The sequence below is a fragment of the Perognathus longimembris genome, chromosome 12, assembly GCF_023159225.1.
Source record: "Perognathus longimembris pacificus isolate PPM17 chromosome 12, ASM2315922v1, whole genome shotgun sequence".
Classification (NCBI taxonomy): Eukaryota; Metazoa; Chordata; class Mammalia; order Rodentia; family Heteromyidae; genus Perognathus; species Perognathus longimembris.
Window position 1 is genome coordinate 7,531,849 of NC_063172.1, and position 13,472 is coordinate 7,545,320.

At 44.8% G+C, this 13,472-nt stretch overlaps 1 protein-coding gene across 1 annotated transcript in view; it reads left to right on the plus strand.

The window, feature by feature from the left end:
- Kcnq3 (potassium voltage-gated channel subfamily Q member 3) overlaps positions 1–12,455 on the plus strand; it is a 229,357-nt gene extending 216,902 nt beyond the window's left edge. Inside the window, exons 10-15 of the mRNA XM_048358634.1 lie at positions 3,598–3,800; positions 4,734–4,836; positions 5,854–5,985; positions 8,173–8,271; positions 9,929–10,013; positions 11,727–12,455. Of these exons, the coding sequence (XP_048214591.1) occupies positions 3,598–3,800; positions 4,734–4,836; positions 5,854–5,985; positions 8,173–8,271; positions 9,929–10,013; positions 11,727–12,455 (1,351 nt within the window). The remainder of the gene's footprint in view (positions 1–3,597; positions 3,801–4,733; positions 4,837–5,853; positions 5,986–8,172; positions 8,272–9,928; positions 10,014–11,726) is intronic.
- Positions 12,456–13,472: the final 1,017 nt, after the last annotated feature.

A 13,472-nucleotide genomic window follows, 5' to 3' on the forward strand; every position in this document is an offset into this window, starting at 1 on the left:
CATTGCGCCCCTAAACTAATAATGCTCACAGATTTCCCGACTTGCTGGATAAAACCACACTGACCACTGAGCTCAGCAGAGCTCACTTTAAAAACCTGTCCAAATGAGGGAGAGCTAGATGAACACATTGGGATCTTCCAAATGGCGATGTGTTTTCTTCCAACTTAAGAGCCAGCGATGATCCTGCTAGCCCCTGCTGGAGCCCCCTCTTCTTCCTAGCAGTCTAGGTTCATCGTTCACTTAGGAGCACTTTGCCACCTGGGCTCAAGTTCCCTCGCCACTAGATGGCAGCGATTCGGCAGTGATTTTCAAGCACATGAGGTCCTGTGTGCATTGATGTTGGGGATCTAACTAGCAGAACGGGACCCACGTTTTCATGCATAAGACACTGTGGGTTAAAATTCATTTTATACTATTTTAGCTGTGCCATTTGGGGCAAATTTATGAACCTTTGCCCGTTTCCTCATGGATATACTGTTATAATAAAAACATCTACCTGGTAGAACTATTGGCAGGACTATTTACTGAGAATCAAGCCAGGCTGTTGGTAAATACTATACTTGCCTTTATTATTGTTGTTATTGTTGTTGTTATCTGATTGTCACTCACATTCCTAGATTTTCTTGGCCTAGGGTCATTTCACAGGGCATAGAACTGGCTCAGGCACAAATGGAAATAGCTTTGAATTTTGGCTTTGTTGTAACATTCCTTCTATTCCTCCTTCTCTTCCTTCTTCTTGATCTACTTTTCACTTTCCTTCTTCCTCCCTCTCTTCATTCCTCCTTCCTTCCTTTCCTCCATTTTTCTTCCTTCCTCATTTTTTATTTCTTTATTCTTTCCTCTATTTTCTTTTTCTTCATCCTTCTCTTACTCCTTCCTCTGTCTCTTCTCTTCCTTCCTTCCTTCTTTTCTTCTTGTCTTCTTTCCTTTCTTCCCTAAACATTGAGCACTGAGACCTGAGGTAGGAGCCAAGGACAAGATCTGTATAAGCCAGGCTAGATTACGTAACATTGACTTGATTTTCTGTCCGCATCCATGTTTAGTTTTACAAATACATGCTTACAGGTTGTTCATTTGTACTTAACAAATCAGGGACTCTGGTTTTCTTAGGAAAGCTAATGTCTCCTCTGAGCAGGGTTTTTCTTGCAAGATCTGCAGGGCCTCTCTAGAACAATGTCTGAGTTACATACTAGAAATCCATAGGGAAGGACAGAAGTGGGTTTTAAATTTCAGAGGCGAACTTTGCCCAACATTTGATCATCCTTTGAGGTCTTGGATTTCAAGCAACGTGATTAAGAAACTGAGATCCATTTTTTTCTGGAGGAAGAAATCCTGTAAGCCTCTTAGGGGTGATGACTGTGAGTGTCTCATAGCTGAGGCTTCTGACTTGTGCTGACATGTATAGATTCCTCACAAGGTCTAAAGTGTCCTTTGTGACCAGTGGGGTATTAAATGAATATGGGCAAAGCAATTTAGGCTCTTAGAGGTTGCAGCAAAGCACTGAAATGCCCAAGAAACACAATTCTAAATCCAAGCACACAGAGAATGAGAGTCTTCTCATTATCTTTCTGATATTCAACAATTAAAATGAAATTTCAAGTCAGTAATAAGTAGCTGCGGTTAACTTTTTGTCATGCTTAGTTTATTTGGAATTCAGCTCCTCACAAATCTCCTCTTGAGGTGGACTTCAATGGCAATATTGAGTTTGGAGACTTGCATTAAAAAGTATTATAAAATAATACACAAATCCCTAAACCCAGCTCAGTTCAGATTTTTAAAAAGCAAGGAAATTGGATCCATGCTTTTCACTGATGCAGTTAGACTTCTACTGTGGAGAGAGGATTATTTACCAAGATAATGATGACAGCCAGTATTTACTGAGTGCTTCCTGCACCCTAGATGGTAGGCTAAGCCCTTTAAATACGTTGTCTCATTAAACTCATAATGGATACATAACGTGCAGTGTGGGATTATCATCCTGCATGTGAGCAAGCTGCGGACTAGAGAGCACAAATTATGTGCCCTAGGTCACATAAATTATGTGTCCTAGGTCACATGCTTTGCCAGGATGTCTCCACTGAGGTGGTTTTGCCCCAGAGCCCATGATCTGAAGTGCTATGTTGAGCAACCAGATATGCTGAGCAAGGAGGTTTGCAGGGTCCAAAAATAACCAGGAAGTTTCTACACAGTGTGCTGTTCAATAGTGGGACAGAAAAATACCATGTCTTCATTGGAGCATGCCAAACTTCTAATAAGGAATTATTGGCCATAAGGTTGAAAGACACAGGGAAATGAGATTGGCTGAGAAGGTAAGAAAGGGCATACCAACAAAAAACATGAGAGAGAGAGAGAGAGAGAGAGAGAGAGAGAGAGAGAGAGAGAGAGAGAGAGTAGAACTCTATTTGCAATGTGGCAATGACTATAGATTCCTTCTTAGAATAATAATTCAGGATCCATGAATAAAATATAATACGTAGTTTTAAAAGAAATGGATTATATTGACACTTGAAACTTTTTGCTGTTGCCAAGCAAGTACTACTTTGTGACACACATAAGGAAAGACCTAGTGCCAGGCTGAATACTCTTGGCCCCTTGAAGCTGTGGTGAGCATAAACACTACCTTGAGGCAATGGGAAATAAAATTACCTGGGTCCCTGTGGTGGACAGTCATAAGCACTGGATGGTTTGTAGTCTATACTTACATTGAATGCAATATTGATACAGTTGTTCCCACCCATGCTCCTGGATGCCCTGGAGTCTGTACATGGAGTCTGTCTGGGACAACAGGTTCAGGGTGCCTGCTTTATGTCATTCACATCACCCAGCTCTTTAGAGGGGTGTTCAGTGGGGATTCTTCCATCTCAGTCACTATTCAGAAACCATAAAATGGTTAAAGAAAAAAAAGTACAGAGTGAAAGGACATAAAACAGGACAAATCATTGCAGAAAAGCACTTTATTATGACTCCTCTTTTCTCCATGAGGGATATATTCTCAGACTCATCCAACTGTTGACTGAAATATCCTAAATCCCTCCTATACTATGTTTTTACACACACACACACACACACACACACACACACACACACACACGGATGATGAGGTTCCATTTGTAAATTAGAGTGAGAGTGAACCATAACACCTCAGAATTGCAACGACAAACTTCAATAAAAATTATGTGGCCATTCTTTCCTCCCACCATCTCCTCTCAGAATCTTAACTGCTCACTGTGCTGTAGTTCTGTTTTCAGACAGGTCCCTAAAACTGTGGAGACCCTGGTAAGGGAGAATCACAATGCACCCTGCATCTCATTTGCGCTCCACTTCACTTCAGCACATGGAGAAAGTGATGTTCGTGGAAATTAAATAGTTACCCATGATCTAATCACTAGTAAATTACTGAGCTAGGGTTTTGGTCTTCCCCCACCCCATTCCGAGCTGAGAAATCTGCTCTTTAGCACTGGGAGTGCGCAGGGCATTGTGGGTGCAACAGGTCCCACTGGCCCCTGGAGGAGCATGCGAGGGTCTTTATGGAGGGATGGGATATTACAAGAGCCTACACTGAAGGAGGAAAATTGTTCACTTTTGCTTATTTTGTAGCCAAAAGCTGGGTCTCTTGGATCGGGTTCGCCTTTCTAATCCTCGTGGTAGCAATACTAAAGGAAAGCTATTTACCCCTCTGAATGTAGATGCCATAGAAGAAAGCCCTTCTAAAGAACCAAAGCCTGTTGGCTTAAACAATAAAGAACGCTTCCGCACCGCCTTCCGCATGAAAGCCTACGCTTTCTGGCAGAGTTCCGAAGGTAACGTCCTTCTCCTTCCTCAGCTGTCTCCTCAGTGTCTTCCCCTCCAAGACCCTCCAAGCTCCTCACCTCTCCCTCTTTCCTCAAGGCAACCTCTCCCAGCCTGACCTGTACCAACTTCTTGCTTCACTTTTTTCATGTCCTTTGGTCTGTAGTGTGTGACTTCTGGGGGAGGAAGCGTCCCAATTCTAAGTACCCCTAGGCCCTCACCTCCTTTCTCTAGCTTAAACCTTTCCAAGGACCTTTGCGATAGGTTATGATGACTTCTAGGCGTAGCCATGGTGCTGCATTTGTCACAAGGGTCCATTGGAAAGATGGAGAGAGGTGAGATTAGAAAGCCACATTAAAATGGACATATCGCCCCCCAGACAGGGAGAAGATAGGGCAGAAACGAGCCAAGGTGCTGAAAGAACAAAGGCTTCATGAGCCTCTTTCACTTGTTAAAGGTGGGGGACGGGGGGCTGAAGAGCAGCATCTTCAATGCCTTCAGCCACCAAGCCCTTGACCATCATGCTGCTGGAGGTGTTAAAGGCGCAGATAGTGATCTCCCAAAGGTATCAGGGTAGGGATGAACAGATCAAGAATTCTCGTTCGGGTTTGTCTGACTCTGTGGCCAGCACACATGCCCAGTGCTGCCTGTCGCTGCCTTCAGAGCAACTGGTAGACCTTACCTGCATCACCTCCGAGGCTTCTTCCCCATGGGAAGCCTCAGCTGCTCACATCTCTGGAAAGCAAAAGGGGGGACGAATGCACAGAGCATTTGGGATGCCAAGGAAGGGTAATAAACAAGGCCACAAGCAGGAACAACAGTGGTTCCACAGAAGTGAAAATAAAGACACTGGGGTTGACTAATCCAGAGAATTAGGAAGGCTGGCTCAGCAAGGAGTCTCTGAGCCTTGCCACCACCTGCGTTGATCCCTGTTTCCCTCTCAGATGCTGGGACAGGTGAGCCCATGGCAGAAGATAGGGGCTATGGGAATGACTTCCTCATCGAAGACATGATCCCCACACTGAAGGCTGCCATCCGAGCTGTCAGGTAATAACTCTCCTTAATCCCCTCTCCTGGCAGCCTCCCCAAGCCACAGCTCAAGTTCTACAGGACATGGCTTGCAATGAACCCTTGGGCTTTGTGATGGGGCAAGATGTCCCTCCAATCACCTTGAGTCAAGTCCCATGGTTATGAAATGCTCTGTGGAGGATACTGTCTCCAGAGAAATGACTTCCAACTCAGCAAGTAATCATGTCATGAGTGAGTCCTGCCTACCTACCTATGAAAAAGGGGCTGTGCTGCTAAGCATCTCATTTCCCCTCTGGTTTTAACCAGCATTCACTTTGAGGGATGTCTTGGTGAAGATACTGACAGGGGATATTGACAAGTTTTCTGCTTTTCAGGCATCTTGGTCCCCAACTAGATTTTCTCTTGTCTCTTTTCATCCATACAGTTATTATAATCAGCACTTTTTAAAAAGATAATAAATTATAGTTTTTATCTGTGTATGAGGAGACCAAGAAAGGGAACAGAAATTAGGCAATCAGAGCAAAAGAAAGAAGCTACTGAAGAAGAGAGAAAGGAGCTACTGACTGAAGAAGAGATGTACTAGTTGTCCTCAAAGAAACAAAGAGAAATTGGTATGGCAGTGATTAAGGGCACAGGCCTGTCAGTTCACAGGCCTGGATGTAAAGACCAGCTCTGATATCCTATCCAACATGGCCTTGGAGACATAGAATTCTCTAAGCCACAGTTGCATCATCTGTAAATTTCTCTATTAACAGAGTAGTCATAATGTTTTGTCTACCATGCAGTGAATGCTCAATAAATGTTAGCTCTCACTGGTACTCTAATTTTCTTATTATTCAAATGATGGAGAGAGAGGCACTAGCCAGGGCAATTATGTGTGTTTCAAAGGGCCTCGTGCCAGAACCAAAGCTGAAGCTTCAACTCATCAAGTGGATTTTCTTCCCTCCCTCCTCCTGTCCCTAAGTTTTCAACTATCATAGGATTATTTTTCAATCTCCACCCATGATGTACAAAGGCTTCTATTTTGCCTTGCAGAATTCTACAATTCCGTCTCTATAAAAAGAAATTCAAGGAGACGTTGAGGCCTTATGATGTGAAGGATGTGATTGAGCAGTATTCTGCAGGACATCTGGACATGCTTTCCAGAATAAAGTACCTTCAGACGAGGTAGGACCACCCATCCACAGGGCATGGACATCCCCAACCGCTTGGGAATCAAAGCCATGGGAACCCTAGAGTTGGAGGTGAAAGGCATTCAGAAGTAACCCAAGGTGCAGGAGAGAACGCTCAAGGGCAGAAATGCTCTACCAGCACTGTGAATGGCAGAGCCAACAAGCACTAGGCAGTGAAGGTCAGCACCTTGACCTAGATCAGGCCTGATGCAGAAGAGAAGGCCTGGGTCCAGCTGGCTCCCAACGACAATACTTTGGATATTGACACCAAAACTGGTGTCATGTAAACTGTATCCAAGTGGTTAATTCTAAATGTATTTTTTAATGTATTAAAAATACTGTAATGGGCTGGGGATATAGCCTAGTGGCAAGAGTGCCTGCCTCGGATACACGAGGCCCTAGGTTCGATTCCCCAGCACCACATATACAGAAAACGGCCAGAAGCGGCGCTGTGGCTCAAGTGGCAGAGTGCTAGCCTTGAGCGGGAAGAAGCCAGGGACAGTGCTCAGGCCCTGAGTCCAAGGCCCAGGACTGGCCAAAAAAAAAAAAAAAAAAAAAAAAAAAAAAAAAATACTGTAATAATAGTGAAAAAAGTGCAAATAGCACCAGTTTTTTTTGTACCACTATTATATGAAGGATTGGAATGATCTACAGATCTGTAGCCAGTCCCTTCGAATGCTGTAAGATGCTTATGACATAACAGGTGCCACAAACTGATGAAAAACCAAAGACAAAGGGACAAAGGACTAACACAAAAGCACTCATCTAGTCAACTGAAGAGCAACTAGCCATGGATTTATGTATGTTTCTGTATGCATGATCTAGTAAATAGGCCCTGCCAAGACCTTCTGATGATATTTGAGCTGACCATGGTGGTGCTTGCCTGTAATCCCAGCTACTCAAGAGGCAAAGGCAGGAGGATCTTGAATTTGAGGCCAGTCAGGACAAGTTAATAGACTCTCTTTTAAAAACCAAACCAAAACAAAACAGAAAGGACCGCAAGCATAGCTGAAATGTGGCACAGTGACTGCCTAGCTAAAGTGAAAGTCCTGGGGTTCAATTTCTAATACTACGAAAAATACAAATAAGTGGTATACTGTATATATATGACACGATTATAAAGATGCATACACATTCCCCTATATAGGGGACCTAGAGAGAAAATGACACAATTCAAGTTGACATGAGTTCCTCTGGGCTCTTCATCCAAGTAACAATTCCCCATTGGACTGTCTTGATAAGTTAACAAAAGTATCACACTGAAGAGGTGGGAAGGTCATGATGCTGTCTGTGTGTAGGTTCATAATCTTGCTTTGTCCCTAAGTGGGACATCCACTTTCATTGCCTCCCATAGTGGCAAGCACAGAGTCAGCAGTGTTTCACTCCTGCCGAAGAAATGGATGTGTGAATGGTTTCTCAGCTTTCCATGCCACTGTTTATGCAAGGGTGGCTCTCTGAGTGATGGCAGAAGACATGATGTCTAAGACATGCCAGGCTCCAAAAATATCAGCCAGTTTTAGTGAGCATGGAATGGACTGTCCCACTGCCATGGTTTTATATATATATATTTATCAGGCAAATGTGTTTCTGGGAGTCATGGCCGGAGGTTCCCTGTCTAGATGACAAATCACATCTCCTCAGCCCTGCGGATATTGCAGTGGGTGAGATAGAGGGGAGGATTGATTTAGAATGATGCACAGCCTGTCAGCGGGAGATGCTGTTCCCAGAGGGGAGACAGTGATCCAGGACTAGTCTGGATGTACGGTCTTAATGGTCATGCTGACACCCCCCCCAGCCCCCACCCCAACTGTGCAGTGTGGAAGAGAACATTTCCCTCCATCACAAGCTGCCTGCCATCTCTTGTAGAAATGGAAGCTGGGTGCCAGAGCTGGGGTTGGAGCTCCCTTCTAGGGCCAGAGATATGTGTGGTTATCTCCGTGGATTATCTGCCTCCCTTTCCTCCCGGGATGAAAACAATGTTCTCAGTTCCTCCAGAAAAATATTACTGTGACAACTTACTGATGTGACACGTGTCACTGGTTTTCTTTCTATCAGTCTCTCTCCCTTCCCTTCTCTTGCATGCTCCAAACCCACATCTGAATTAGGGGAAAATAGAATGGTGTGTTCTCCTGAAAAACAAAACCTTGTGTTATGTAACTTCTCTTTTGTTTGTTTCTTCCAGAATCGATATGATTTTTACCCCTGGACCTCCCTCTACTCCCAAACATAAGAAGTCTCAGAAAGGAGCAGCATTCACCTACCCTTCCCAGCAATCCCCCAGGTAGGGCTGCGGGTGGGCACAGGGTAGGGGGCAGAGGGGGCGAGGCCTTGGAGGATCCATCTCCAGATCTCAGCACGGGCCCTTCGTGTGGATGAAGAGAGTTTGAAGGCCATTGCAGTCTGTGGCCACTTGAAGGATTTGTGAACAGAGCACTTCCCACACCTTTCCAGACCATGCAGATGATACTTCTACCCATGGGTTTTGAAAATGAAATAATCACACCGCTTTCCTAGCTGCAAAGCAAGAAGAGACTCATAAATTCTGTTGGAGCAGGAAGAATACTTCCTGTTACCAGTATCCATGGGTTGGGTCAGCTGGTTTGGTTTGCTGTGGACCACCCCACAATGGGATGGACTGAAACCCTTCCCAAGATAAAACCAGAAAAAAAAGCAGCCAGATACCTGGTTCCTGGCAGCTCTCTGCCTTCCAAAAGAGTTTTGGTAAATTTTTGAGCAAGTAGGTGTCTTTTAGAAATTCCGCTGCTTGATTCCCAAATGTCTTTGAGGCAAGCAACGCGTATAAGTGAAGGAACCTGATATGCCTTCCTTTTATAAAAGAAGCAACAAAGTGGGCACTGTGGTTAAAAAAAAATCTGCTCCTCTGAAGAGCAGGGGGCTAGAATAGGGCATGTTGGGGCTGTGGGACCCAGAGGCCCCATGGTCCATCTAAGAGACATCATTATTATTCTATTCTGTTGTTTCTAAGAATAAAAAGGAGAGTCCTCTTTCCAAGACAGTCCAGTTTGTCCAGGAAAGCTGAATATTGAATATACAGATCTTTTGAGATGTCATTTTGAAGGTTTTTTAAAACTTCTACAGGACAAAAATAAATAAAAACACCTAAGCAACACACACACACACACACACACACACACACACACACACACACACACACTGGATAAGCACAAACTAGTAGAGCATAGGTCACTAGTTCATGACATCTGCTTTAATTCAAGATCATTTGGGCAAAGACATGGAGTTAACAGGGGCAGCAGCTTGTGAAAGAGAAACCTCATGAAACACAGATGGTTTTAAGTAGTAGTGCATCTCCCTGAAGCCTCCCATCTTCATAATATATAAAAATACTGGATATTAATCACATATAACACAGCCCACATCTTAATCCCATTCCCACCAGCCCCAATGCGGATTAGCATTTGTTTCCCATTCTTTCCAAAGTGGACCTGATGAAATATTTTACCCACTCCTTAGAGCTGTAGAGATCACAACTCTCTCTCTCTTTCTCTCTCATACACAGACACACAGACATACACACACACACACACACACACACACACACACACACACACACACACACACACACACGGTTAATGCTCTCAGAGATGCAGAGGCAAAAAAAAAAGGATTTAATTAAAGGGATCTAAATACATTCCACTCTGGTAGCTGCTTTATTGACAACACAAGGTGAGCCTTCATATTAGCACCTTCACATTTGGCTTCCAAGTTTTCCTATGTGAAATCAGTCGTGTTGAGACCCATAAGATGCTGGCTTTTCCTGACTCATACGTGATGAATGTGATCTTTTCCCTGGATTCCAAGCATGAATGTGAGCACGGGGCCAGGGCTTGCTGAGCTGGAGAGGCCTGGCAGGGAGAAAGCTTGCATGTAATCGACAGAAACTGTTGGTCTCTTCTTAGGAATGAACCATATGCAGCCAGAGCCTCCACAGCAGACACCGAAGACCAAAGCATGATGGGGAAGTTTGTGAAAGTGGAAAGACAGGTGGGTCTGCCTTTGCCTCACTAGAAAGCAGATGTGTAGCGTTTATTTGCAGATACCATTTCCCTCCTTCTACCCCCTCCAAACACCCCCCCAGCCCAGGCAGATAAGATACTTAAGTAATCCCTCGTACCACTCAACAACGGATCTACAAGTGAATTCTACGATTCAGCCTTTAATGTCTGGTTGATCACACACGAGTTTATTAGTTGTCCTGAGCATCAGTTATCTTTGTCTAATAAGAGGGATTTTAATACCTTAAACAATTTTAGTGAGAGTTCATCTAGATTAGCAGGGAATGGCCAACAACTCATCACCAGGATGACCATGTGCTCCAGGATGGTCCCTTCCAAAGTACCAGTTCTCTGTTCTCTATTTCTGTGTCCTAGTGCTTCTTCTCTCTAATTTCCTGTCCTGGTGTGGCCTTTGTGAAGAAGCCTAGAGGGCTGAAAGCTATGAGTGAAAAACATTCCATGAAATCCGATATAATGCACTTGATCACCCACAGGGAAGTGCTTTATACTGTAGCCTTCTCACTTCATTTGCTGAATTTCACATTAAATAAAGGACACTGTGATTTGCCTAGGATTAGCATCAATCCTTTATTTTACTCAGTCCCAAATTAGAGCCATCCCAGAGACAGATAATTGAACATTTGAATGAGTATTCTGCCTTGGCATACCAAGAGTCTTGTTTATCATTTTAAAATTCATAATCTCAGTTCAATTTACTAGCTTTCTAATCTGGGGCAAGTTACTTCAGTTGTCTATGCTGTTGTTTCCTCATCTGTCAAATACAAACCACAGTAGTTTTTACCTGTGAGACTGTTGTGAAAAACCTAATGGAATCAGCAAAGTATATGAAACAGAGTTCTACTTGGTAGCTGTTCTCTAGGTATTCATTATTACCAAGCTTCCTGCACAGCTGGCCACAACCAAATCCCTTGCTGCATATACCCGTATGTCAAACTCACACACACACACACACACACACACACACACACACACACACAGTATACATGTGCAGATGTGAAGTGTCAGAAGGAGCATCACACCTAGGTGCACACATTGCATACATATATTGTCAGCACCCATTTGTTTGCATACACACTATGTATATGCACAGATATGGACTTCCAGAAAACAGCACACACATGCACACACCCAGTTCTGTGTATGCACTCACAACATTCAAACCAGTGCCCGATTTAGGATGACAAGGGCACAGGCAGCTTTCTCTGTCACCTTAGTGTTTCAAGTGGAGTCTCCAACTCTGAGAAGTTCCATTCTTGCTAACTACTCCCCTTGCATCTCTGGGTCTTGGGTCACCCAGAAGAGAAAGATGCACTAACGATCTACACGCTTGCATGTAAGGAACTGTTCACAAATCAAGAACTCCCATTCCTTGAGCAGAGTGAAATCAGAATGGCCACCTTCCCCACAGAGGGACAAGGAAAACCCGTGCCCCTTATTCTCAAACCATCTTTCTGCATCCAGCCTCGGCTTACTAAAATACCCTTGCCTTGGTTGTTTCTATACTGACATTTACACGCAGGGTTTGCTTCTTGGAGGTGTGAAAGGAATTATCGGTTGCTGTGATTCACTTGCAAGACTTTCGCTGCTCTCTGAATGTGAATGCCATAACACTTCCCCCCGGGGTAGCAATGGCCGCCGGCTCACAGGAGAGCAGTGACGGTCGACTGCTTGTGTTTGGCAGGTGCAAGACATGGGCAAGAAGCTGGATTTCCTGGTGGACATGCACTTGCAGCACATGGAGCGGCTACACATCACAGAGTATCACCCAACTAAAGGCCCCTCCTCGCCTGCAGAAGGGGACAAGAAAGAGGACAACAGGTATTCTGATTTGAAAACCATCATCTGCAACTACTCTGAGACAGGACCCCCCGACCCCTCATACAGCTTCCACCAGGTGCCCATTGACAGAGTTGGCCACTATGGTTTTTTTGCACACGACCCGGTGAGCCTGTCCCAAGGGGGACCCAATACTGCAAAGCCTCAGGCCGCCCCGCCTTCCTCGGCCAGCACCCACGCGGAGAGGCCCACAGTCCTGCCCATCTTGACTCTCCTCGATTCTCACGCGGGCTACCACTCCCAGGGAGACCTGCACGGGCCCCCCTCCGACCACATCTCCCCCCGGCCGAGGCGCAGCAACACCAGGGACAGCGACACGCCTCTGTCCCTCATGTCAGTCAACCACGAGGAGCTGGAGAGGTCTCCGAGTGGCTTCAGCATCTCCCAGGACAGAGATGATTATATGTTTGGCCCCAGTGGAGGGTCGAGTTGGATGAGGGAGAAGCGGTACCTCGCCGAGGGCGAGACAGACACAGACACAGACCCCTTCACACCCAGCGGCTCCATGCCTCTGTCATCCACCGGGGATGGCATTTCGGATTCCATATGGACCCCTTCCAATAAGCCCGCTTAGAAGAGGGTCACGGACTGGCTCCTCCCGTCGCGTAGACAGACCTTGTATAGCTCACTTCCCGTCACACCCAGCGCTTCCAGTGGGGACTCGCGTGGCTATGTCAAGCGCATGCATGTGCGTGGTGGCCCCCCACAGGCAGGGGCTGCTCGTGGCCTTCTTCCCCGTGTCACCACAGCAAAGCCACTTCCTTTCTCAGCATGGTTTGCATGACTGGACACTCTATAAATGGCAGCACTAGTCTCTTCTAGGATTCCCATTTATCTGCTGTTCTTACTTTTAAACACGATTGGACCAGTACAGGGAGAAATGACTGACGAGCCATGCTATTTGTTTGTTTGGTTCATTGGTTTGGGTTTGGGTTTGGTAAGCAGAAGGCGTTAGTTTTAAGTTATTTCTAGGATTATTGCCCCTTTTTAAAGTGAAAATCATCCAGTAATCCAGTGTTTTCGAAAGCAAGGAAATAACTTTTCTCAACAACAACAACAACAAAAAACCACATTGCATCCAAGTGGGGCTGACAACTGAGCAATATGAGGAAAAGAAAGAAAGAAAACGAGATTCACGTTCAATCTCCAAAGCCAGGAAGTTTTGTAAAAGATATATTTTGTTAAGGAAAAAGCTGATGAAATCGTATGGAAGTTCCTAAAGGGACCTGTCATTGGTCTGTCATTGTTCAGTACTGTGACTCAGTTTCCTCATTTGGAAAAGATATCGGTAATCTCAAGTCTGTTATGAATTGGCTAGGAGAAATTCTCTCTCTCTCTCTCTCTCTCTTTCTCTCTCCCTCTACACACACACACACACACACACACACACACACACACACACACACACACACTACAAACACTCAAATTAAAACAATTTCTAATTCATGTAACCAAAGATGAATGAAATGTACCAGGGGTAGGGTTCTCCTCTGCACTAAGTTCAGTGTCTTCAAACTGTGGTTCCGACTTATACTTGTCCCTGTGATATTTGAGTACAGAATATCCATCTAAAGCAGAAATGAGAATTAAG